At 44.2% G+C, this 26712-nt stretch overlaps 3 protein-coding genes across 6 annotated transcripts in view; 1 reads left to right on the top strand and 2 right to left on the bottom strand.

The window, feature by feature from the left end:
* Nucleotides 1-26613, top strand: part of RMND5A (required for meiotic nuclear division 5 homolog A) — a 50905-nt gene extending 24292 nt beyond the window's left edge. Inside the window, exons 9-11 of one of the 4 annotated variants that reach the window (XR_015772630.1) lie at nucleotides 33-119; nucleotides 20456-20594; nucleotides 26130-26613. Coding sequence is in view for 3 of the 4 variants with exons in the window: in XM_088055972.1 (XP_087912098.1) it covers nucleotides 33-96 (64 nt within the window). In the remaining variant the exon portion in view is untranslated. Of the gene's footprint in view, nucleotides 1-32; nucleotides 1771-20455; nucleotides 20595-26129 lie in introns of those variants that run through there. The other 3 variants (XM_088055972.1, XM_014260894.2, XM_005517922.3) reach the window with 3 other exon arrangements.
* Nucleotides 1388-8818, bottom strand: LOC102114035 (uncharacterized). Its single transcript, XM_014260931.2, has 2 exons — nucleotides 7540-8818; nucleotides 1388-6976 (listed from the first exon to the last, which is right to left on the bottom strand). The coding sequence occupies exons 1-2, from the start codon at nucleotides 7583-7585 to the stop codon at nucleotides 6222-6224; spliced, it is 801 nt and encodes a 266-aa protein (XP_014116406.2). The 5' UTR covers nucleotides 7586-8818; the 3' UTR covers nucleotides 1388-6221.
* CD8A (CD8 subunit alpha) lies at nucleotides 10219-16516 on the bottom strand. Its single transcript, XM_005518068.3, has 6 exons — nucleotides 16381-16516; nucleotides 15455-15817; nucleotides 14849-14935; nucleotides 14339-14452; nucleotides 13349-13379; nucleotides 10219-11090 (listed from the first exon to the last, which is right to left on the bottom strand). The coding sequence occupies exons 1-6, from the start codon at nucleotides 16424-16426 to the stop codon at nucleotides 11045-11047; spliced, it is 687 nt and encodes a 228-aa protein (XP_005518125.1). The 5' UTR covers nucleotides 16427-16516; the 3' UTR covers nucleotides 10219-11044.
* Nucleotides 26614-26712: the final 99 nt, after the last annotated feature.

The following is a 26712-nucleotide window of genomic DNA, read 5'->3' as shown; positions in this document are numbered from 1 at the left end:
CCCTAATTCTAACACATTGTCTTTGTCCCCAGATTAAAATGCCCCTATTGTCCAATGGAACAGAGCCCTGGAGATGCCAAACAGATATTTTTCTGAAGAAAAGTTTCATTATGCAGTTTGTAAGTGACACTCTGGATTTCAGGTGCATTTCAGGAGAATTAAAACACAGTTGTTCCCTTTTATGCAGCAGACTGAGGACTCCTATGTTTGTATAAGCTAATGCTACAGAAACTTTGCCAACATTTAGTATATACATACCAAGTGGAAATGCTACAGAAATATTATTACCATAGGGCTTTACTATACTCTTGGTCTCCATACCTGATCAAGTTACTACACCAGCAGCTGTCATTCAATGCAGGTTTTTGTACTTAATTATATGGTGAATTTTTACTTTTTAAAAGCAGAAATTGATCACCCCCATTTGTTTAATATTCTTCCTGCTATTATTCTATCATTTTATTGATAACTGTCATCTTAGAGAATGTTTGTGGACAAAGTTTTATTTCCTGTAATGTGTACATAATTAAAGGTAAATACTTCAGAAAAAAAAAAGTTTGATAAATTGAATAGTCGTTATAAAACTAATTTGTATTTTTTTTGCTGAAAATGCTGTGATATATTCTGAGTTTTTCTTTCAAACATTTTTTCAACTTTTACATAGAATTCAAAGTAAATGTGCATATATATAAAGTATATAAAATATATAGCCCCAAGGGGCTACCTGTTGAAATCCATCACTAATTTATAAGGGTGATGTGTGGCTAAACTACTACTGGGGCAGAGAGGGAATAGGAAATCCTGTTCCTCTGGTTTCATGATGGAGAAGTGTTTGTGTAAGAGACCATTCAATAAATTCTGAAGTGGAAATGCTTTTAGTTGATGACATTTGCTCTCTGGCCTTTGTAGTCATGTTCTTTGAACTTTGTATTCAGGATTAGGCTATAACTGTCATGTTGCTGTATAGTTTACTAGTCATTATAGTGTGCTATTTATAAACAGTTATCAAAACCAAATAAATTGTAGAAGTATTCATTGTTAAATGGGGGGAAAAGCATGTTCTGATGCAATCTACTGATCACGACTCTGCACTTGGCAGAACTGGGCCCTACATCATATATTAGGAGGTAGCAAGTTTTCTGTAGCTTGAGAACACTGCTTCTAGCCTTGTTTTTGTAGTAGAATATTACTGCCATTGCCACTTTCTCTGCTAAATTTGTCATATTGTTGACTAGGTAAATTTGTACTCATAAAGGAGACATAGATCATGGCAGTTAAATCTTTTTTAGTGTGCATATATTTGTATTTATTGCACTGTCCTATAGTAGGGCAAGCAGCCATAAGGCATGCAAAGCTACATGTAAAATTATATTTCTGTATTGTGTAGTTAAAAAACAACAACCAACCAACCCCAAGCTTGTCTGGTTGAACACTGACACACTGGTTGAATGCACTAGCACAATGCACTACAGAGAAGACCGTCTTTGGGAAATCTACACCTTTTGAATTTGTCTGGAATTTGTACCTGACTGGAGAGACTGAGTTGGACTCTTATGGGATCAGTGATAATGGACAAACCTACAGAGACATTATAAAGTGAGGAGCGAGTCAAGGCACACAAATTTTAAACGTCAGATGTATTTGATACATGTGAAAAAATACAGGTGTGTGATTTTCTGCAAAATTTACATTGTATTCACACTGAGTTCCAAACAGCCGCGTTACCAAGTGGTAAAATCAACAATAAACGGGTGAGGATATTATTTTCCATGTAGGTTTCCTAGTCTTGCTGAAATTGCTTTTAATGTTTTTTTCTGACTGGAATTGCTTAATGCTTTGCATCTATATGAAATGGCATATGAAGTAATTAAAAACCCAAAAAGTGCAGCGAATAATAACAAACCCCCACACAACCAGCCTGAAGTATGAGTGCTGTATCTTCCTCTGTTACATGATGGTATTTTAGCTCTGGTGTGAATACCAGTAAACATGAATAGCTTAGAGCCCAATGATGAAACAGTTATTAAATGGAAATTGGGTGCAAATTCACCTTGGTTATTAAATATCACCTTAACTAGTGCATGTTATGGATCCATAGATAATTCAAAAGCTCTTTTCACCAGATCATTCTTTCCCTGCCTGGACATTGACTTAAAAATCCTTGCCTGCAGTTGTGCAGCTCCACCAACAGATGATGCTCATGGTTCAGTACTGTGAGCGTGCGTGCTCAGGAGGCTGTGCTGGGCATTTGGGAAGCAGTTCTGCAATTTGGTTGGCAAAAATAATCCAGTTTGCCCTGTGAAGTGATGTGGGTTCTCTCCTGCTAGTGCCTGCTATGCTTCTGGTAACTGGAGAACATGCTTGCAGGGGAAAAGTGAATAAAACTCTGTGGTTTCCATACTTCAAGTATAATTGGCATCTGCTGTGTGTGCACTGTTCCTATCAGGGTGGGAATATCCACAGTAAAAGAAGTGTTTGATTTTGAAGCTACAGTGGTATCTGTCTCTATTACATTTTTGGACCAGATTGTGAAGCCTTGAACTAGTCCCCAAAGTAGCCCTGTGTGTCCCAAGTGCCTTTCATGCTGCAGGATGGAAGTAAAGATGCTCAGCATGTTTGTGTCTGTAACCAGATCACCGTGCCACTCCTTGGGCTGTGCTGGGCTTGCAGCTGGTGCTTCTCCCCTTTGCAAACTGTCAGAACAGTAGCTCTGAGCAAGTGCACCCATTAGTGGTGTGGATGGGCATCAAGTCAAGAATTTTTTGACCATGCTCATATAAAGTTTAACTTACGGGTCCTCCGAAGGTAATGGATGTTTATAAACTTGATTTTCATAGCAGCAGCTTGTTCGTAGTGTCAGTTCAATCTCTGTCAATAGACTTGAATTTTATTTTTGTGAATGCCTGAAGTGGGAAATGTATTGCGATATGTTCTTGTGGTGTTTCAGGTCTGACTTGTGTTACAAAGCATTATCAAAACTTCAAAAGAGTAGGAAAGGAAAGTAGCACATAGCCTTTTTAAACTTCAAAGGTATTGTACATTTTTGGTTGTCATTTCCAGAAAGTTCATGTCCTCATCTGCTGTTAGTGCTCTGGATGTTTGCTCTCTGAAGTATTTTTAATTAAGTCGTTTCCTGCTGTGACCTCAGGGCTGCACATTGCAACTAGGCATGGACCAACTAATAATCTTCCTCCTAAAAGCGGTGTTCCTCTGTGGAAACACTGTATTGATTTCAGTCTCCTCTCTGTGAGGTTAATTAACGTGTGGAGAAGCTGAAGTGGATGCTGTATTTTACCAGTAATGAGTCACAGCTTCTGATCTCTGTTAGCTTAGACGTGTATCCATCCTGTTGCTTTGAATCTTTCTTCTTGACACTTTACAGGATGGCTGTTGCTGAAATTCAAAGTTGAAGTTACTTATCTCTTGGAGCCAACTTGCCAAGTTAAAGGCAGTAAGTTTGGGTTAGATTTTCCTTGCAAGGTTTGTTTGCTCACTGCAAGATACAGTTTTTCCTTCTGTGCTTATCACTTCAGAGGTTGATTTGTCTCTTGGGCAGGGAGGGATAACATGGTCCTTAATCTATCCCAGCCCTTACTCCTTTCCTTTTGTGAATAGGAGAGACTGAAGTACAGGGAAAGAAGCTTTTGGAATAAGAGATTAAAAAAAATAGTTTGGCAGCAGTGATTTGTAGTGAATAAAGCTGCAATGTGGTAGTACATCAGTACTCTGAATTTAATTCAAGGCTTAATATGTAAAAAAAGAAGAGTGGTTTACAAAAATGTACATACGTGAGATGGGTGATTTAATCTTTATGACTTCAAGTTTGCATTAAATTAGCAGCCCTGTAGAGAAATACAGGAACTGGAGCTGTTGACAGCCTCCTGTAAGCTCTTACTGAGTCATGCTGGGTCTGGCTATAGGAACTGGTGTTTCAGATCACACTAACTTGTACTAATTTTTACAGGAAGCTGTATTTGTGTATTCAAACACAAAAGCCCTGGAAGTGTTGTCCAGTTCCACTTCAGAACTTTTCACTTTCTGAAGGGTGTTTTAAAACAGCTGTGCAGACTGGAACAAAGACTCAGAGCTGAAGCTGGTGGGTGCTGTGACCCAGGCTGCAGTGAGCAAACCTTCCCTGAGTTCTGCCTTTAAAAGGAGATCCCCTTTTCTCCTGCATTTCCTCTGCCTCGTGTTTATTTTCAGAGTTGGTGACGCTGCTGTTGGTTTCTTTCTTCTTACTGTCAGGTTATGGCTAGGACTTCTCCTTTGGCTAGAGAAAAAAGGGGATGGGGAAGGTGCAAATAATGTTTCAGTTCAAGTCTTGAGCATCATCCATGAGACATTTGCCTGCGGGGAGAGGAAATAAATATATATGAACGTAGCTATTTTGACTGACAATTCTTTCCCCTCAGAACTGAGAGCAAATCTCGTATTTCCCAAGGTTTCTAAGTTATGTGGGAGGTTTCCAGGAATGTGGAATACAAACAGATGTGGTTGATCTCCTATGACAAAAATTTACACTTATTCAATTTATTCAGCACAACTCAGAATGGGAATCTGGTGATTAGATTGTGCTGACTCTGCGTGTCAAACACATTTGATGTCAGATTAATCAGAAGGAAGAAACCTACTTACAGGAAATTCATGTTTCACTGCCTATTTGCTGTTCTTCCAGAGGTTTCTGTTCTTTTTTCCCTGCTTTAATTTGCTTTTCTGTCTTGAATGCTGCAGAAGCAACAGCAAGGGGATGGTTTTGGGGGTGGCTTCCAAGTACTTGCACAAAATGCACCACAGAATTAGTCTGAGGAGTCTGGGAGGAGCTTAGGTTAATTCCCTGTGACAGGTCATCTGTCAAGTACAGGCTTGGACAGACAAAGTGACTTTAACTGACCAGTCCAGTTACAGATTCTGGTGGGGTCATCTTGGCTGTACTGTGTATCTGGAGTTTATTTATCAAAATCCTTTCTCACTCAGAAAAGTTCACTGAATAACTGAAGCTTTGTATGGGCTAAAAGCAGGGGTCTATCAGCAAATTGTGGATGTTCTGTGTTTTGGGGGCATCTGATGCCTTCCTCATCTTCACAGGCTTTCAGTGACCATCTTGTACTCTTTTTTTTTCCTTTATTAGTTGAGGTTATGCTTAAATTGTGCAACAGCTCTTGCTCTCCCCACCATTAAGTGTTAACTCCTGTGTTGTTTGTCTTTAGCCCATCAGATTCTGAGTTATGAGCTACTCCATTATTAGTTTGGAGCAAGTGTGCAATTAGGTAACTGTCGACCTCTGAACAAATTCATTCCTTCTGGTCCTCTATGAAAGTCATTCTCTATGCCAGACTCCAGTTTGCCCTGTGTCAGCCTGTAACAGCTTCCAGCCTTTGCCTCTGCCTGCTTCTCAGCTCACTGTGGAACTAGAGCCTCTTCCATGTGCTGTAACCAAAAGCTGTCAGATCTGTAGGGCCTGCCCAGCAGCAGCTTCCTGCATGCACAAACAAGCACCCTTGAGCTGCTTCTCGGTGCTCCAGCTCAGCCAGTCCTCCTCTTTTTATTGGTGCAAGCAGCAGTCCAGGCTCCTTGCCCAGACATTGCCACTCAACCACAAACCCAGCCAGTTTGCCCTGAACTTGCATGATTTGCTAGAGGTGTATGCATGCAGGGCTGGAGTTGCTCTTGGCACGTTCCCTTCTCACTGCTATACTGATACTTGCAATTGCTTCTTAACATTTTAGTGCAAAAGATGCCCAGGCATGGGATCTGCTCATGCTTTTTACATCATCCTTAGCCTTTCCTATGGGAGATGAAATGATGGAATTTAATCCTAACAACTCTGCTAAAGCTGTATGGATTTTCACTCTTCCCCCATCCCGAAATATCTGCAGGATTCTCCTTGGTATCAATGGACAAGGGTCTAGCTCTTCCCCTCTCCCTCCCTGCATCCAGGCTACCTGGATCTGGTGTCTTCAGGAACAAGTCCTTTTTGGTGATGCCCCACTGGGTGGTGGGTTCTCCTGCAGTGGTGGCTGTAAGTGAAATGGATGAATTCAGCATGAATTCAGCATGCAGGGAAATAAAATAAAACAGATCTCTGCTGCCCTTCTGCTCTCCTGCCTGGGCACAGCTGTTCCTGTGCACAGCAAAGGCCTCAGCTCTGGGGGGAACTTCTTGGAGCCAAGTTTGGATGGGGTCTCCCAAGAGCCAAGAGGGAGCTGCAGCCTCCTTGTTTCTCACTTTCTGACACCATCCTCACAAAGCCTGAGCCCCCTGAGCTTGGTAATACTTTTGGGAGCTGTGTGTGCTGAGGAAGGAGGGGGTGGTGGTGGACTTGGCTTTAGTCTTCTCCCTTCAGAGCACATGGGTGGGCTGGAGCAGTGGGGATGGGGAGATGATGCTGGGTCTGCCCAAACATGTTTGCCTTTGGGCAGGGGCAGTCCCAGGGGGAGAGGTGGGAAGCAGGGAGCCTCTGGCAGGAGGACCAGTGGGTTGGGTACAGGATGCCTTGGGCAAGCAAGCAGGGAAATGGGGTTTGTAGGAGGGATGGCTGGTTGAAAAGGGCATGGGCAGGAGGTGCTGGGCATTTTGGCAGGACTGAGTGAGGTTGGGTGAAGGTGTTGCTGACCTGGAAGGAAGACAGGCTGGCCAGGGCTGAAGTGCAGCTTTTGGTTCAAATTCATCACGCAGAAATATTTCCCCTGGTCCTGCGGCGTGAAAGATTTCACTGCCAAATGATAGACTGTGTTGTGTTTGCTCGCCTGAAAGCGAGATGACCATTTCTGATTCCCCTGAAATGTGACTCGAGAAATGGAATTGATGAAGACGATGGTGTGAAGGTTCCCACTCTTGTCCTGGTGGATCCAGAATGCACCACTGTCCTTGTCAGTCTGACACTCCAGCTCCAGCTTCTGTCCCACCCGGAGCTGGTTGATGTCCACGGGAGATCTGACCTTTATCTGAAGTGACTGGCCAAAAATCCCAGGGCAGCCTGCAGGAGAGAAATCCTTGCTGCAACCACTTGGGAAGAGTCAAAGGGTTCTCTGAGGAAAGCTCCCTCCCTGTCCATGGGCTGGAAGGAGAAATGGAAAGGGAGGGCCACGCTGTGTGGATGGTGTGAAGGTTTTCTTGGAGTCCTTGCTGGGATGGTGCATGGAGGGTGTTCAGCAATCAGCCACACAGGCTTTAAGGATGGGTGCAGCCCTTCCAGCACCTTCTCAGGGACATTACACCTTCCCAGCTTCTCTCAAGTGACTCCCTTTGCACTTCTTGCAGAGGCCCTTTACTGCCACCCTTCTCCCTCCTCCCAGAAGCGCTCATCGGATCAATCTCCCTTCCCAGTGCAGGTGGTGCTGCAGCCACCCCTCTGGCTGCCCTTTGCTGGCTGAGCTGATGCCGCCTTTCCTTCCAAACTCACTGAGCACAGCTCCAAGTCAGCCTTTTTGGTTTGCTTTTTACCCCCTTAATTACTTCACCCAATGCATTGGATTCAATGGAAGGGTTTTGCTTTTCCCTCCCAGTGAAGGGGCTGCACAGCCCCGTGTCCGTACTCACAGAATCCCAGAGCCAGCAGCAGGAGCAGGGCAGGAGACGTGTCCATCTTCTCCTGGGGTGTCTGTGCTTGGGGCTGGTGCAGCAGAGCTGAGATGATCTTTGTCACTTGGCTTGGGAGGCTGTGTCACTCTTTGGGGAGGATGTGATGTCATCAGGACCCCAACATCAGGATGCATTCAATTCAAGTCCAGAATCTGGGTCTCTTTAACCTCATCATTTCTTAGAATGCCTCAAGGATTTTTTTTCTGGGTGACTTCCCTAGAGATCCAGAGAGGTGCTGCCCATGGCTGAGATAGGATCAGCCACCACAGCCTGCTGCTCCCTCCCCACAGCTTCTGTGCAGAAGATACAGACCAGCCCCATCCTTTGGTGCAGGCTTTGGAACACTTTTCTTGGCAGGGATTCTGCCTCTTTCTCCTGAGCACATTCATGGATTGTTGCGTGTGTGGCAGAGCCACAGTGACCCAGGTGTTCATGGTGTAGATCCACATGTATTGTCTGTCTCCAAGCACAGGTTTCTGGCACACAGATGAGTCTTTATTTTTCTCATTGCACTTTGTTCTGTTCTTCATGGTTATTGCTCAGCAAAAGCCTTTTCATGCAAGGTTGCTGGTCTAGGAACTGGAACCTGTTGAGACTGCCACTTGCACAAGTGAGTGTTTTGCCTTTTCTTTGTCTTTAAAACTTGTGGTTCTCTTCTTTAACCACAGGGTATTCTGCTCTTTAAAAAAACCCTTTTATACTTCACCAGAGGGCCCTTGCTGCTGCCTCCAGGTGACCACTTGCACATGGGAATGGGTGATGCTTCCTGGACCTTTGCATGCATGGAAAGAAGCATTTCACTAGTGTGCCAGGGGCTGGGCTGGTGTTTGATTTATTTATTTCTTCTTGACTTTCCTGTTGATTTCGTTTCTGTGTGAGGGTTTTTTTTTATTACAGCTTTGCAAAGAAGGTCCTTTTCTTAGTCTGTCAGAAGCCAGACACTGCTGAGTTTGATGCCGTTGCTATTGGGGCTACTACTCAGAGCATGAGATGACCCAGCCATCTTCTCCTGGTGTGTCTGTCCTCAGAGACAGTGAAGCACATTGAGATTATCTTTTTTTTACCTTGGCTTGGGAGGCTGTCTCTCTCTTTGGGGGGATGTGATGTCATCAGGACCCTCTTGGGTAAAATGACAATTCTTGGCATCAGCGGCAAAACATTGAGGAAAAAAAGAATTTCTGAATAAACGAGTTTCCAGTCCAGAATTTGTGATTTGCTTCTTTGTTTTATCTACTTGTGGTTCTTTTGCCTCACCACAGGTTCCTTCCGTCCTGCCCTGTGGTGTGCTCCAGTGGAGAGGGCCCTTGCTGCTGCCTCTGGGTGACCCTGGCACGGGGGAATGGCTGATGTTTCCTGGAACTTTGCACACACAGCCTTTCCTGTTGATTATCTTTCTGTGTAAAGTTTTTTGTTTAATTTCTTTTTTTTTTTTTTTTACTAACACTTTGCCAAGAAGCCTCTTGGTTCCTGGGTCTGTCAGAATACAGGTGCTGCTGTTTGTGCTGCTACTGACAGCTGAGTTATGGAAAATGGTTTAGGAACTGTGTTTATGTCACTGGCCATCAAAGTGTGTTGGTGAGTGGGGAAAGCCGCTGCTGGGCTTCTGAGATGTGTGAGGGTCACTGATGCTGTGTGAGCTGTGCCCTGCAGAGTGTGGGCTGGAGGATCTGTGTGAAGATGTGTTGAGGGAGGCAGGAGCCATCCCAGAGCCTCCTGAGTTTGGCACTGGACTTAAAAATGATCAGGTGTGTTCTGAAATAGCAAACAAGCCCTCTGAAACAAATAAAAATTCCCAAAGCAAACAGATCCTGCTTCTATTTCTTCATCTGTTGGAAGAGGATTTGGGTGTGTGGGTCAGTCCCAGAGCAGGAGCACACTGCACTTGTGCCTGGGCTACAGGAACGTCGTGTGTTGTGTGATGTGAAAAAGTGGATATGAGAATATGAGGAAAGACCTATAGCTTTTTGGCAGAAACATTTTGAGTGATACCTTTTTAAGTGAAAATTTTTAGCTTACACTAATTCAAGACCATCCAATAATTAAATTGATCTCATAGCCTCAATGTTGGGGCTTTTCTGTTATTTTTTTTTCTTCATAATTTGTGTAGTTCTGTGGAGTTGTCGTTCAGTACTTTCCCACTATTGTTTAGATACGCTTACCTAGTCCCATTTTTTATTTTTTTTTAATTCTTACAAACAAGTAAGTTTGGAAGAACTTTGTTTTCCTCTGATTTTCTCTCCTTCCCATCTTGTTTACAGAGGAGGAGACTATCAAAGAGTTTCTTCCACTCTTTTTTTTTGCCAGGTTTTTATCAGCCCCGTGACAAGAATTCCAGACTCTTTATCTCAGGCGCCTTCTTGGTAGTTTCCTGGGATGTGGGAGTGTTACTGGGCCCATCAGCAAATCCCTGGGAAGATACCTTTAGATGATTTTAGGCTGTGCTAAGCTGGAAGCTGAAGTCTGCACCCTAAAGTTCAGAATGGTGTATAAATCACTGGCTTTTACCTTAGCCAAGACATTTTCAACCCCTTGTTTATTACCTTCCTGAAGGATTTTAGCTTTTGTGAGACTAGGAACTGAAGAAAGAATGAAATAATGGTCATGAATCTGACTAGAAGAATTTTATTTTGTCTCAGTTCTTAAATTGCGAGTATAGTAAGGAAATATTTACATGAAATACAGATCTGAAAAAAAACAGAATTTACAGTAGCCCATAACATGTCCCCAGAATATCAACATGTTAAATATTCTGCTTAACCAAAACAAGTGACAAAGATTTATTTTTTTTTTAAATCACTCAGGCATTTCCCTCAGAAAGAAAGCAAGTCCCACTTTCCTTACTCAGGCCAAACTCCTGCAGAAATAGGTGGATTGGGGGTAGCAGCAGAACAAGGACAGTGTGAGGGCGACAGTGAACCTTAGCCCCAAGAACTGTAAAAACCTCAAAATTAAGGCCCTTTAATCCATATTTAGCTTCTTAGTGCAGTCTTGCATTCCATTACATGAAACAGTAAAAGCCCTAGTAGGGAGGCACCACAACAAGATGTGTTGGGTGGGGATAATTATTTCTTTGTGTAGCAAATTCCACCTCTGGCTGCATTTTGGGAGGAAATTGCACACAGCCTTGAGCAAAGGTCCAGCTCACGTCCTTATTTCTCATCAGATTCTCACTGAGGCATGTCAGCACCTGGATTGGCCTGGTTCTTGTGCCTGTGCCCTGGGAACAGAGGTGGCCTTTGGCCTTAGGAATTGCCCAGAGAAGCTTGGGGTTTGGAAGGAGTTGTGCTTTGCAGTTCCCAGGGAAGAGCTGCTTCTTGTCTGTGTTCCCTCTTGTCTCTTCAAATCTGTCAGGGCAGAGTGGGTGAGGTGCAGTGGCATTGTGGATAATGTAGGAAATGGATTTCTGTGCTGACAGCTCCCAGGAGAAGATCCAGAAGCCAGAAGGAGCAGATGCTGATCCGTGTTAGTTTGGTGTCCTGGGTTTTGCGGGGGGCTTCCCGTTTGCAGGTCTGGAGAGAGAAGTGAGTTTGGTTTACTCAGGTGGGAGAGGAGCAAGAAGGAAATTCAGGCTCCTTTAGCCTTGGGCTGTTGCCAGGGAACTCCCAGACAAGGCTGCAAAGTGTTCCTAAATCCTGTTTGTGCAAGTGAATGATCTGCCACCATTTCAAGTAGTGACTGACAAAAGAAAGTTGTGTCACAAGATACACTGGTGGTCAAACCTAACATTGATTAAAAAATAAAGTGGGCTTTTTAAATTTACCTCTGACTTTTGATCACTCCTGTCCTCTCATTAAGCCTTCCTCTACATTCCGAAAGGAATGAAGAAAGAAGAGCTCAGGGTTTGCAGGGTGTTTTTTTAGTTAGACAGGGTGTTATCATTTCAGAGAGACTTTTTCTTGTTGGAACGTGTTGCCTGCAGAGAAGTTTGAAAAGAGGCTTTCCAGACAGCCAGCGTGCACCCAAAATGATAGAAATGACTGTCTCCATCAACTGGGAGTTTTATGCTGATCTGATGAGTTGGGGATTTGGCACCCCTTTTCAGGGAGGATTAATTGGTGGTGGAAAATGAATCCTTCTGCTGCCAGCAATGATCGCAGGGCAGATCCTGGGGTGCTCTTTAAGGGAGTGAATTGTGCTGTTAACTTCCAAAGAGCTTCCTTTCACTAAGCAGGAGCTGCTCAGAGCAGCAGGAATTTCCTCTCTAAATCAAAACTGGAATATGGTACAATAGCTAAAACCAGAGCTCTGTCAAGTTTAGGGCTGCTGAAGGAGAGCCATCCTTGAGGAAGTGATTTCCTGAGGCCCCTGTATTAAAACCACTGCATCATGGCAAAGTGGGAGAGCTCTGCAGGGTGTTTTTCTCCCCAGAGAGACAGAACATCCTTGCACGGAGTTGGCAAAGGGGGTTGAGATAAGTGAAAAATGCAAACATTCTGCTAAACAAGGCCTCTTGAAGAGCTCTTCCTTATCATTTCTCCCCTGGAAAGGCAGATGAGGATCAGGAAAGCACTGGGTGTAATAAATATCCCCTGTGAAAATGACTGTCTGTTCCATTTGACAGCTTAAAAAATGCAACCTGCCTTTAAAAAAAAGATAAATTTGTAGGGATCCATTTTCTACTAATGTTGGGGAAGGTCCATATTAATTTGGAGAACTAAATGGCAGTTACCTCTTGTACTAAAAACCCCATGGATATTTAACAAGGAACAGGAATTTATCTGATTTTAAAGGTGCTTTGATTGGCAAAGAATGAGGCTCCAGAGGTGTGAACATGCTGTTCCAAAGTTTCTTGGCAACCCAGCTGTTCCAAGCACTAGCCCAGCCTTGGCTGCCCTTGAGCAGTAGCGGGGACTTCTTGGTGTCTCTCTTGCCACAAGCCCCAGGGTACACAAGGCTTGCAGAAGTGCAGAAGTGGTTTCCTGCAGAGCAGGAGAGGTGAGCAAACCAGCTGCAGGGAGGTCGATTTGCAGAAGCAAAATGCGTGTGGGCAAAAAACAATTCCTCTTCCAAACCAGGAAATTGCAATTCTCATTCTGATTGTGTTTTCCTGGTGACTCGGGGTGAGGGGTGGGCAGGAGGGAAAGCACAAAGGAAAGGTTCCTGTGTGCCCTAGAAACTGGGTTACCCCTCACTCTGTTCCTGTCTGCACTGGTGTTTCTCAGGAGAGTCATTCAAGGCTGCAGCAGCCCCTCTGCTACTGTTCCTTAGTGCCTGTTGGGGAAACAGAGGCAGGAAAACCTTGGTGCTGTGGGTTCCAAATGGTGCAGAGCGGAATTTGGGATGCAGGAACTTACATGTATCCCCATCCATGGGGACATCTGAATATGCAGTAATGGAATTGAATGGTTTGGGGAGAGGAAGAGAAGAAATGTGGTCACCCCCAAGCTCAGGTTGGGAATGGTGCATTGGAAGCACACAAATATAGTTATGAGCACTGGGTGATGCACAAAGCTTTTGGGCTGCCACAAACACCTGTCTTTCTGTTTTGTATCTGCTGCAGGGTCAGAGCTCAATGACTTCAACAACTTAATAGTTGAAAAACCAAACAAAAAGCCCAAACAGACAAAAAGCCCCAAACAAAACCAAAAACAGAGGACAGGAGAGTTTTCTGTTCCATTTTTGCCCTTAAGTAATTGCTCAGGCTCCTCCCAACCATCTTCTATCAGATGAAGAATTTTTAGGTTGCTTTTTGGCACCTGCCTGCTTTATCTCTTGAGGGTGGGATGTTGCCAAGTTGAAGAGAAAAATGTCAATGCGTGTCACTCACCTCTTACACCTGCATCTTCGTCTTCTGGTTTCTGAGAAAAAGAGAGAAAAGGTTTTAGTTGAAAGGTACCAAGTAACAGCTCAGGAAAGAAACACTCCAGTGAGGCAGGGCTGGTGCTCCCCTGCTCCCCTGCAACTGATATCTTTAAGACTAATAACCAAGCCTATTTTTGAGGAAATCCATGCTGCAGCTCATGTTACCCCAGTAATGCACTTAAATATTTTCATGAATTAATCTTTAAGGTGAGTAGCAGCAGCAGGGTCAACCTGGGAACACTAAGGGTGAATTACTTCTGTTTGCTGTCCCCAGTGATTTTGGCACATTCCTGAAAATCCCTCAGCAGCAATTATTTCTGCAGCAGGTGAGTGGCAGTGATGCCACGTTGCATGCACACAAGGTAACGATGCTCTTCCCCATTTTAGCCTCTGTGTTGTTACTTTGGGGTAGGTTCAGCAAAATAAAACATCCAGTCAATAATTTTAGACTAAGCTAAAAATTCATCCTGAAGGGCTTGGAAATTGCTGCAGAAATGAACTGCAGCTGAGAGCTTTTCACTGATCATAATGTAATGAAGTTTCTCATCTGGTTCCAGCTTGAGCTGCTACTGGGACTCTCAGCATTTTCTGGAGCATATTTACTCTGTTAGGTCAGAATGTTTCAGGCTCTGGGACTTTAACCTCTGACACACCCATTTATGAACAAGACAGTTAACAGAATAAGTACTGTCTCTTTCAAATCTATATTTCTTCCTTGGAAGTCTTTTCCAACATAAATAATTTTCTGACTGTGTGATTCTAAAGTTATGATTCTTTCTCATCCTAATCCTACCGATGAGGATTAAAACACAGACACTGATTTTAACAGAGGTCCTTGCACTGACTGTGTCCTGATTATTGGCTGCATCTCAAAGCAGCCAGAACATCTCCCTGAGGGGCAGGGCTGTGGTCTCAGGCCAGAGGTGCATCTAGAGAGGGTTTTGGTGAGCCTTACGTTGACACAGCATGATGGTGATCACCAGGGCAATGAGGAGCAGGAGGCAGGCACCTGCTAAGGGCACCCAGATGAAGATGTGACAGAAGAAATTCAGATCTTCCTGTATTCTCTCTGCAGGAATAGAGAAGATGGAATGTCCACCAGGTGCTCACAGCTGATGTTAGAGACAGTTCTGGTGTAACCATTTTCCTGGGGAAATAGCCTCGAGGGAGGTTATGTGGGCAAAAGTTTTCTCATGTCTCCTGCTGAGGCTAAAAGCAGCCCCAAGGCTCTACCCTCCCTCCCCATGTTGCTGTTGTGCCCAGGCATGCTCATGCTTTTTACATCATATTTAGCCTTTCTTAGGTTGAATGAAATTTCGGAATTTAATCCTTGCATCTGTGATAAAGAAGCTGTGTGGATCTTCTCTCTCCCTCCCGATCCCCAAATGCCTGCAGGATCCCCCTTGGTGTCAGTGGACCAGAGTCCAGCCCTTCCCCTCTCCCTCCCTCCCTGCATTCAGGTTACCTGGATCCAGAGTATTGAGGTTGGGGTCCTCAGTTATGCCACGCTTAGGAGTGGGTTCTGGTGTGGTGGGTGCCACTACAGTGGTGGCTGTAAATGAAATGGATAAATTTAGCATGTAGGGACATACAATAAAACAGATCTCTCCTGCCCGTCTGCTCTCAAGTTTGGATGGGGTCTCCCAAGAGCCAAGAGGGAGCTGCAGTCTCCTTGTTTCTCACTTTCTGACACCATCCTCACAAAGCCTGAGCCCCCTGAGCTTGGTAATACTTTTGGGAGCTGTGTGTGCTGAGGAAGGAGGGGGTGGTGGTGGACTTGGCTTTAGTCTTCTCCCTTCAGAGCACATGGGTGGGCTGGAGCAGTGGGGATGGGGAGATGATGCTGGGTCTGCCCAAACATGTTTGCCTTTGGGCAGGGGCAGTCCCAGGGGGAGAGGTGGGAAGCAGGGAGCCTCTGGCAGGAGGACCAGTGGGTTGGGTACAGGATGCCTTGGGCAAGCAAGCAGGGAAATGGGGTTTGTAGGAGGGATGGCTGGTTGAAAAGGGCATGGGCAGGAGGTGCTGGGCATTTTGGCAGGACTGAGTGAGGTTGGGTGAAGGTGTTGCTGACCTGGAAGGAAGACAGGCTGGCCAGGGCTGAAGTGCAGCTTTTGGTTCAAATTCATCACGCAGAAATATTTCCCCTGGTCCTGCGGCGTGAAAGATTTCACTGCCAAATGATAGACTGTGTTGTGTTTGCTCGCCTGAAAGCGAGATGACCATTTCTGATTCCCCTGAAATGTGACTCGAGAAATGGAATTGATGAAGACGATGGTGTGAAGGTTCCCACTCTTGTCCTGGTGGATCCAGAATGTACCACTGTCCTTGTCAGTCTGACACTCCAGCTCCAGCTTCTGTCCCACCCGGAGCTGGTTGATGTCCACGGGAGATCTGACCTTTATCTGAAGTGACTGGCCAAAAATCCCAGGGCAGCCTGCAGGAGAGAAATCCTTGCTGCAACCACTTGGGAAGAGTCAAAGGGTTCTCTGAGGAAAGCTCCCTCCCTGTCCATGGGCTGGAAGGAGAAATGGAAAGGGAGGGCCACGCTGTTTGGATGGTGTGAAGGTTTTCTTGGAGTCCTTGCTGGGATGGTGCATGGAGGGTGCTCAGCAATCAGCCACACAGGCTTTAAGGATGGGTGCAGCCCTTCCAGCACCTTCTCAGGGACATTACACCTTCCCAGCTTCTCTCAAGTGACTCCCTTTGCACTTCTTGCAGAGGCCCTTTACTGCCACCCTTCTCCCTCCTCCCAGAAGCGCTCATCGGATCAATCTCCCTTCCCAGTGCAGGTGGTGCTGCAGCCACCCCTCTGGCTGCCCTTTGCTGGCTGAGCTGATGCCGCCTTTCCTTCCAAACTCACTGAGCACAGCTCCAAGTCAGCCTTTTTGGTTTGCTTTTTACCCCCTTAATTACTTCACCCAATGCATTGGATTCAACGGAAGGGTTTTGCTTTTCCCTCCCAGTGAAGGGGCTGCACAGCCCCGTGTCCGTACTCACAGAATCCCAGAGCCAGCAGCAGGAGCAGGGCAGGAGACGTGTCCATCTTCTCCTGGGGTGTCTGTGCTTGGGGCTGGTGCAGCAGAGCTGAGATGATCTTTGTCACTTGGCTTGGGAGGCTGTGTCACTCTTTGGGGAGGATGTGATGTCATCAGGACCCTCTTGGGTAAGGAGGTGATGCTCGGCATCTATGGCATAATGAGGAAAAGAAAATTCCTGAAGAAATTAGTTTCTTCTCCAGAGTTTGGGCTAATATATCCTTATCAGTTCTTAACGGTACCTCAAGGCTTTTTCCTGGATGGCTTCCCTAGAGATCCAGAGAGGTGCTGCCCATGGCTGAGATAGGATCAGCCACCACAGCCTGCTGTCCCCAGCCCTCTGGAGATCCACAGCAGCTCCAGCAGTAGTTATGGACGAGTCCCAAGCTTTTGATACAGGTTCTTGGCAGGAATTCTGCCTCCTTCTCTTTAGCACACACTCAAGGGGTCTCGTGGATGGCAGATTGTTACCCAGCAAGTGAGACACAGGTGTTCCATGACATAGATGTACACATCATTTATCTCCAAGCACACGTGCTGCTGGCACACAGCTGGGTTTTTCAGGTGCTTGATTGCTCTCTTTACAATTCTTTGTTTAATTCTTCTTTGCAGTTGCAAATCTCTTCGTGCAGGGCAGGTGGTCTGTGAGAAGAATTCTCACGTGAGTGCCCAATGTCCAGGGTGTGTTTTGCTTTTTGTTTGTTTTAACAACCTGTGGCTCTCTCTCTCACCACAGGTGCTTCCTCTCTGCCAAAAAAAAACCACCCTTGTGTGCCTGACTGGAGAGGGCCCTTGCTGCTGCCTCCAGGTGACCACTTGTACATGGGGATGGGTGATGCTTCCTGGAACTTTAATCACATACAGTAACAACAGTTTCACCAGCCCGCAAGGGGCTGGGCTGCTGTCTGGTTTCTTTCTTTCTTCCTGGCTTTCCTGTTGACTTTTGTTTCTATTTTTTTTTTGTGTTTGTTGGTTTGGTTTTTTTGGGTTTTTTTGGTTGTTTTTTTTCCCCCCATTACTCCTCTGCAAAGAAAGCCCCTTTTCCCTGGGTCTGTCAGAAAGTAAGTTCTGCTGGGTTTGATGCCATTTCTACTGGGGATCAGAACGGAATCACTGAAAATGGTTTAGGAACTGGGTTTATTTCTCATGCTTCAATGCATGTTGGTGAGTGAAGAAAGCTCCTGTTAGGCCTGCTGAGATATGTCAAATCCATGTTTTGTTAGGCTGGGAGACTTGTGACATCTACCTTAAATAAAGCAAATAAAAGTACAATGGAAATGAATGTGCTGGCCAATGAGGATGGGACAAAAATTCATCAATTCTAGGTTCTCACTCAGCTGTAGAGTGAGCATGCAGTGCATGTCCTCAGAGGTGTGGTGGTGGGTGTGCTGGGACAACCTGTACAGTTAAAGGATCATCCAGGAAGGGCTATTGCCTTTCTTAATAGGAATATCTAATTTCTTTCTTGTCTCTGACAAATAGTAAATTTTATTATGAAACAATCCAGGGTACCAAACTGGCACCCAGATATTCCTCTCCTCTGTGTGGAGGTGCCCTTTTTCTTGGCCCTCTTTGCTCACAGATTGAGTTGATTTCCAGGCAAGGCCACCTTTTCCTCTGCTAATGAATATATCCTTTAAAGGCAAGGCAAAAGCATATTGTCAGCTGGGATACAGCTGCAGGAGGGCTGTCACACATCGCTTTTTTACTGACTTCTGTGCTAAAGTATTGCATAGTACAAAGCTGTGTCTATTTTGCATAGCAACAAAGAAGAAAAAATGAAGTTGCAGTGACAATTATTTGATTAGGAAAAGCCCCAGGACAAGCAGGGCCTCCAGGAAAAAGCTCTGATTTAAGATCAACACTTGTACAAATAATTCAGATTGGTTAATGTAAGCACTGATGACCAGCTCCAAAACTGGAGGGAGAATCAGATAAACAGGTGGGTAATCAGATAAATTAAGGAATCTCCTTGATTTTCATATGTTTTGGTTTGGCTGTTCATCTTCTAGACAGTATTTTTAGAATAGGCTGTCATTTTTTGACTGAGGACCTAAGCCAAATAAATGATCACTAGCATTAATAACATGTTTTATTAGTAATTTAGTTAGTAATTTCTGTTGTAGTGTCACTTGTATGATATGGCTAAGGAAGAAGAAAAAATACTCAGACAACCAGTTACTTGTGCAGAGCATCATATAAGAGAAGTCAGGAGACCAGACAGGTTGATTAGAAAGTAGAAGTAATTTCTCCTTTCTCCCAAACCTACATATGTTTTATTTTGCTCACAGCTAGGGTTACAGAACTCTGATTGCTGTTGAACTCCAACCTAAGTTGCTAATGACTGAGGTTTATCTTTATATACTAGGGCCAGCCTATGTCTGTATTTAATTAATGACAAATAATTAGTAGGAGACAGGAACAAGGAGTCAAAAGACAAAATCATGCAGGGACGAGACAGATTAACAAGGATTCACCTATTTTTGATCAGGGCTTATCAGGAAGTGAGTTTAGGATTCATTTTCTCTGCTTTCTTACATCCATTTGACAGAAGGAATGGGAAATGAGAGGGAGCTGAGGCATCGGAGCTGGAGAACGTGCTGAGTTTTGGATATGTTTGATTTCTCAGTCATTTTGTGAAAAGCTCTCAGGGGCTTTTTCATGGGGTAAGAACCTCTTCAGTTTCTCAGTGTCAGTCACAGCAGACATTGCCTGGATGTCTCACAGTATTGCATGGCTGGAGCTCCTCTGGGGACACGGGAGTCACAGAAGGAGCACCAAAATGACTGTGCTCTGACAGGTCCATTCTTCTGCTGCCCATGGTGTCTCCTAGTGCTCCAGAAGGACATCCCATTGCCAGGCACTGATGCCATGTTCCTGAGGATGAGCAGGTGCTGTTGGGTCCCTGTGAGGTGTCACTGATGGTAACTGAGGGGTGACACCAGACTCTCCTTGCCACAACACTGCTGACTATTCTTGCTGCTCTTAACCCCTGAAGGATTGCATTAAAACTTTCCATTCCACTTTCATAAGGAGGAATGGAAAGTTTCAATGAAGGTTTCAAAATTTAGTCTCAAATTACAAGCATTGTTTTTCAAACAAAGGGAAAAATACAAGGCTGAGACTCCAGCAGCACGCAGCTTTTCCGGTGTGAAGTGAAGCTGTGGTTTATGAGCCCCTTGCTGCCCCCCTTTCCTTTGCAAAGCTGCAGCACTTACAGGGGTTTGCAGAATGTCAAGTGTAAGAGTCACCCACCAGGTACTCACACTATTTTTCCACAGTAGCCGTGTGTTTCCAATTCAGTGGCCAACACTGCCCACTCTTCTGGGTACTCCTGGTGTGCACGTCACACACCTCAAAATCCAGAATGCAAACCACAAACACTCCTGTGCTCTCACCTCCCCTTGGTGCAGCCCTTTATCTGACCACAGTCTTGAATATCTCCATAATCTCCAGGCTTGTTGGTACCTCAGCTGAAAGTGTGAGAGGAGACCTGGAAATGTTGGGAGTTTTCCTTGTGGGAAAATTCTTCTCTTGATGCTGTAGGGCTCGTTTGTGCTGGCAGTTAGTAAATTGGCAATTTGTGATGGTATCTTTTGGGGACTGGTGATAATATACTCTGCCAGTGCCCCAGCTGTGATTATCAGTGGATAGGCTGATTTTCTGCCTCCCTAACCTAAATGCCACAGATCCAGACTAGAATTTAAAAAAAAAACAAACAAAAACCCCCTAATTTTCTAAATCTATATAGACTTAAGAGAAGGTAAATTTTCTGCTTGGCTCCAACATATATTTTTTTGTGTCTGAACTGTTCAAGTAGGTGCACTGGTCTCCTTATCTATTTCAAATTCTCACAATCAGATTTCTATTAGGTTCAAGGCACTGTTTGATTGTTGTCCTCTAAGTTCAGCTCCCTTCCAGGGTCTCAAAGCCTTGGTGCAATCCCCACAGCTGACATCTTCTGTCACCACCAGTCCAGAGTCTTGCCATGCCTGCTCTCCTTTGCTGCACACTGACCTTCTTCTTTTCTTGGGCAGGAAATCCTGGTGGAGGTTCCTCAGGGAGTTTCTGCGTCCGTCTGTGTGGTGCAGGAGGACTTCCCCAGAGCAAGACATTGCTGTGCATCTTTGCTGTTTAAATCTTTGAGAGGGAACTAATTTCCACAGCAGGTCACAGGTAATGGAATGGAGGAAGGGTTCCCATTTCTGTTCTTCACCTCTCCTGCTGGCTGAGCTGGCAGGATGGAAACCCATGGCTTGCTGGAGACAGCTTGCTTCATCCATTTTGTGGTCCTATTAATAGTGTTTGCTGGCTTATACAGCTTATTTCTTCTCAATTTTGCATTGATTTGAAAAAAACCCCAGGTCCCTCTGTTGAATTACACCTGTAAGATGCAAACATAAGCCACAATACCCTGATCAAAAAGGACAGGGAGGGAGGGATGGTGGCATCAAAAAGCAGCAGCTGGTTTAATGCTCTCCTGCCATCAACAAAACAAACTAGATTTTGTGTTGAGTTTCACTTTTAACAGTCTGATCCCCACCAGTACTGCAAAGAAAAGTGTGTGATTATTGTCCCCATGCCTGTTCTCCTGCAGGCACCACTCCCACCCTATTTGTGAGCGTTGGACTCAGAGGTCAAATGGCTAATCACGTCTAAAACAAATCCTGCAAAGTTTGTTTTCATGTACATTAATTTCTTTGCATTTGGGTGTTGTAAATACAGAACTGCAGAAGGATTTTATAGAGACTGGGCAATACAGGGGAAGGTGAAATTTGGGGTAGGTGATTGTGAAGTGTTGTGTGAAAGGAAATCCAGTCCTGACTTGCCTATAAAGTTTGGGTTAAGACATGGGAACATTAACTCTTTGCCCAGCAGGAAAAGCAAATTGGATGTCAGCAGGTAGGAAGGAAGGAAGATATAAAACAGAGAACACAGCTTTGCCATTGTATGGTCCAGTCCATAGCCAAGGCATGGTCCAGTTCACTGCATAAATCTTGAATGCTGTGTGTTGGTCTCACCCCCCATCTCACAGAGGGGATTCAAATAAGAAGCAGTAGAGCAAGAAAAGGTTCAGAGTAGGACAAAATATAGGATCAGAGGTCTGGGATGGATTTTGCGTGGCTAGGACTCTTTACCCTGAAAACATGTTTTAAATGGATTTACACTAAAGGTTTCCAGGGTAAGGAGTGTCTGGAAAGGAGTGGAGAGGGATTGATTATTCCCTGCCTTTTCCAGTAGAGAAAGTAAGGGGCAGCAGGTGAAGCTGATGGTGGGTGAAGCTGAAAGCAAAAGAAATCCTCCACCCCAGGATGTCCCTGACAAAGGACACTGGATGCAGAGCCTGGATAAATGCTTGGAAGAGAGGTTCATTGTGAGTTACTCAATAGACAGCAACAGGCTCAGGAAATCTATTTAGTTAAAAATAGACTGAATATTAAGGGTAAGCGTCATATATGATTTTCTTGTCATTATTACTTAGCCATCTGCTCACAGTCAGTGCTGGAGACAGGATGGTTGTCTGGATGAACCTTTCCTTTGAACCAAACCAATCATTTTTATATTCTTAAATGTGAGATCTCATTACAATGTGTCATTTTAAGGAAGCCATTTGTTACAAAACTCCACATCCATTTCCTCTGAAACACTATTAATTTTCCAATTATCTCATTCTTTAATGCTGGACACTTTAATCTTCCTTAGCTGTTCACCCTGCACAAGGACACTTATCCCAACAACAGATCCTGTGGTTTTTCACAGGAGAACATTTATCCCTCCTGGAGAAGGGATAATGGCCAGGAAAGATATTTGACCCTGGGCAAACTTCAGTTTGTGTTCCAGATTTGGAAAGCAAGGAGTGACCCAGGTTTGGGGACCAGGAGAATTTGCACAGAGGCAGCTTCCTTCCCCTGGCATCTCCTTGGGGATGTCACCCTGGGCTCTGCACAGTGGGATGTGACCCATGTTTTTAATTGTATCAAACTTATCCTGGCTATGGCAATGATAGATGTCAGATTAAAATGAAAGGACCTGAGGAAAGGCATCTATTTTAGTAATGGCTGTTCCACCACTGCTCTGACTCATTTCCTCCTGCACCCAGATGACTTGAGACATGTATTTTAATAACAGGAATGTCATTTGCAGCTCATTGCTCTGGGCAGGAATATACAATCCCAGCCTCCAGGAATATTGTGTGTCAATTTTATTTTTTTTTTTTAAGTGACTGATAGGAAATATCCTAACTTGAACTTTGCATTCAGTGTTGATGTTAAGGCACAATGTTTTGAAGCCCCATAGCTGAGCATCAGTGTCTCCCTAAGACATCAGTCAGTGAGTTTACCTCCTGCTTGTGCTGGATGATTGCACTTGGGCTTTGTTGGAGAATGGCAGCAGTTCTTCCTGTGACCCTGCCTGTAAGTCAGGAGCCCCCAGAGCTCAGCATCTCATCCCTGGTGTGCCTGAAAAGGGATCAGGTATTGATAGGAAAAGGGGAAATGGCCTCAGGTTGAGCCAAGGGAGGTTCAGTTGGATATTAGGAAAAATTTCTTTGCTGAAGGAGTGGCTAAGAAGTGGAACAGGCTGCCCAGGGCAGTGGTGGAGTCACCATCAGTGACAGTGCTCAAAAAACAAGCAGACATTGCATTTTGGCATTGAGGTATTGGGTCAAAGGTTGGACTTGATGAACTTGGAGGTAATTTCCAACCAAAATGATTCTCTGATTCTGTGCTATGGTGGCACTCAGCTCTGGTGCTGCCATGTGGAAGAGCAGCGTGCACCCAGCTCCTCTGGGGATGCTGTGCCTGTTCCCAGAGGCAGCTGCCCAGCAGTATGGTTTTGTGCTGCGTTTCATGCTGCCTGCACAGCCCACAGCCCCGGCTCTCCGAGCTGGGAGGGCACAGCAGGATGTGTGGTGGGTGAGATCACATGTACAGCTCGGGTCAGAGATGTCTCTTAAGCCACAGCCCTCCTCCCTGCTGAGCCCTGCGGGGAGGGAGGGTGGTTGCACACCACATTTTGGTGCCCGACCTCCTGGCTGGATGCTTTAACCACCAGCAGAGAAGAGGAGCAGAAAACCCAGCGTGGCTTGCAGCTGGGGCAGGGTAAGGCTGGCTCCTCCGAGCTCTCAGCGTGGAGCAAGGGGTGGGATGGGACAGGGGCTGGTCCTGCAGGGTGCCCGTGGTGGCTGGCACCAGCCTGTGGGCTCACAGAATCACAGAGTTGTTCAGGTTGGAGAAGAACTGTAAGATCATCGAGTCCAACCCTACACTTGGCACTGCCAGGGCCACCACTAAAGCGTGTCCCCAAGTGGCACATCTGCATGTCTTTTAAACCACTCCAGGGGTGGGAACTGCACCACTGCACCACTGCCCTGGATGGCCTGTGCCAGGGCCTGACAACCCTTTCAGTCAAAAAATTTTTCCTAATATCTGATCTAAAACTCCCCTGGTACAACTCCGGGCCATTTCCTCTTGTCCTTCCTTTTCTTTGGAGGCATCCATTGCTCCCAATGCTCTGCAAAGGGAATTCCAGAATTATTTGGTGCTTCCCAGCAAAGCTCAAGCCCTTGAAAACATCAGTATTGCAAAACTTCTTCAAATTTCTCCAGGATTAAGTTTTTTGCTGCCTGATGCAGAGGCTCAGTCCAGGGCAAGACAAAACTTAGCCCTGACTCATTGCTGGGGCAAAAAAAAGCCAAGGAGACAAACTCAGAGGTGCCTGTGTCAGTCTGGCTGCCTGAGAGCTCCCACCAATCCAAGGAGCTTTTGGGAGAGGATGGAGAGGGCTTTGCCATCTAAACAAGTTTTCTTTGCTTATTGGCTTCCACCTGAGTGATTCCTCCTAGGGGTTTGGGGGTTTTATATTAAATGAACTAAATAATTTTGCTGTGTGAGATCCCTGTCGTACCTGGCAGAGAAAAGATTCTGAGCTGATGTCATCAGTGGGATTTTTTTGGGAGTGTTTCATATCTGGTTTTCATTTATTAACTAGATCAGAAAGCATAAATTAGTAATAATTATACTCTCTCTCTTAAAACTGTGATGCAGCCCCCTTTCATGCACATGTGGATCTTAAAGGCTAAATGAAAAGTTTACTAGAAAAACACAATTTCCTAAGGGAGGAATGTTAAGGCTCCTGTCATCTTGCAAACATTTAAAGCATGGGTGAGTTTTGGTTCAGGTGAAAGATCCACTGGTGAATGAACCCAAATTAATCTTTCTCATAGCAAGGCAGTAGAGGAGCAAATTACATACATTACAGTCAAATTTATTTTTGACTTGGTCCAATATGTGTTACACTTAAATGAATGCTGGAATAACAGATATTTGTTTTTAATCCCACATAAGCTGCAGATCTCACCCTGAGTGCACTCTTTGTATACTGACATACACAAGTACTTGTTATTTCAGCAAATAATATATACGTTAATATCCAGAAATTATATTAAGCAATAATTAGAATAATATATTTTAAAAAACAATTTTATTGTTTATATAAACCAGAAATATAACACATTGCTATTTTTGGCTTATTTAAATCTAGGGAAATAGGGGCAAAAAATACTTTTGCTACATGGATGCAGTTTTTTTAATTCCTAGAAGGTTTTTTTGGGATTTCCTTGCTGTTTCTGGGACATATCTGATTTTATACAGTGACGGAAAAAGACATTTAGAAAATCCCATTTAACAGATCTGACCTGAATGCTTAGAAGTCCTGCTGAGAATTTCTCCTCCCAGGACAACATATTTAATAAACAGCTGCAGTGCACAGAGCTGTTCTAGGCAAGGATAAATCCAAAGGAATTTAAACAGCACCCGTGGATAATGTATCTCCTTTCTTTTTGCACACATTTCAAGTTTATTAATTTAACAGAGATATTATCCAGCCTTTCTCTGTTATTGTGCTTTACTCAGCAGTTTATGACTGAAATTTTTTTTTTTTATATGTTAGGAGCTTTAAACTCAGACACAACTTTACTCTCATGTCAATAATTTGCTTTCAGTTAAATGTTTTCGATTGCACCTGATTTGATTTACTTTTTTGTATCATAAAAACACAGACCACCCACATAAAAATAACTGAGCAGCTTAAAACAATAAAGAAAAATCTAGCATTTCCAAAATTCGATTAACAACTGAGATATTCTGTAAAGACTGGCCATTTTTAAAAAATGCATTTACAGAACTTTAACAAAACCATGAAGAATATTTACTGCAATGCCTGAAGTATCTGTGTTTCTGCTCTGTATCTATCCTTTGAATATTTTAATGCTTTCAACATCTGCACTGTTTATTGAGAGAATAACTGGATTATATTTTATAATATAGAATACATATTCTGTATTTTCTTTGTATAGAATCTGTATATTATATATATTATATATATGTTCTATAACATGTTCTATATAGAATAGATATAGATATACTATAAAATAGAAAAGAAATAATAGTAATAGTAAACCAGACTATTGCAACATGTAATTTTTGATCTCTTTACAATTTCTTGTCCAATGATTTGTGGGGCTGAGCACAACATAGGTGAAGTTTTGTTCTTGAGCCCATACATCTGCAAAACCCTTCTTGTCCTTTTGTCCAAATTTTGTGGTGTCTCCTTTTTGTCATTTAAGAGGAAATAGTTTATTTACATTTGAAGCAGGGCATTTGGGCTATATGCATAAAATCCCATTATTTTTCTTTCTGTTCCTTGCTGCAGGAAGGATCGTGACAGTGGGAGACAGGAGAAGGCTGAACCATCATTGGAAGGAATCAAGGAATAAATTAGGGACCCTCATATGCCAGGACATGGTGGCAGAAGTGACACTAATGGACAATGCTGTCACCTGGATCTCTCTCTCTCTCCATGATGCAGGGATCATGCTGTTAGCAGAGATGCACAGAAATACTTTCCCATTAATATTCAAGTTGGAAACACCATTCCACGACAGAACACGGCATCCCTGACCCTTGGCTGGCACCATCACTGTGCTCTCAGCAAAGAAGTTGCAGATATCAGGGAATGGGGATAATTTTTTTAATATCTTTTCATTAGTGTTTCTGTTTTGTGCTTATTTACGCTCTGGGAAAAAAGTCTACGAAACGAGAATCTATTTTTATCCATCGGCTCTCACAATTGTGAAACCTGCTGCTAAAATCTCTCCCAGTTTTACTGTATAAAACACTATTGATGACTACAGAAATTACTATTATTTTTTCATAATTTCTACTGGTAAACTGCCCAAACCTGTGTTTCAACAGGCCAGACAACATCTTTGGATGTCACTGTCCTCTCCTGTTTC

Source organism: Pseudopodoces humilis, chromosome 6 (genome assembly GCF_049639895.1).
Source record: "Pseudopodoces humilis isolate 2021_Gansu_Grassland_sample_001 chromosome 6, ASM4963989v1, whole genome shotgun sequence".
NCBI classification, from domain to species: Eukaryota; Metazoa; Chordata; class Aves; order Passeriformes; family Paridae; genus Pseudopodoces; species Pseudopodoces humilis.
The sequence above is the reverse complement of the archived record's forward strand: the minus strand, read 5'-3'. Positions and strand labels throughout refer to the sequence as shown.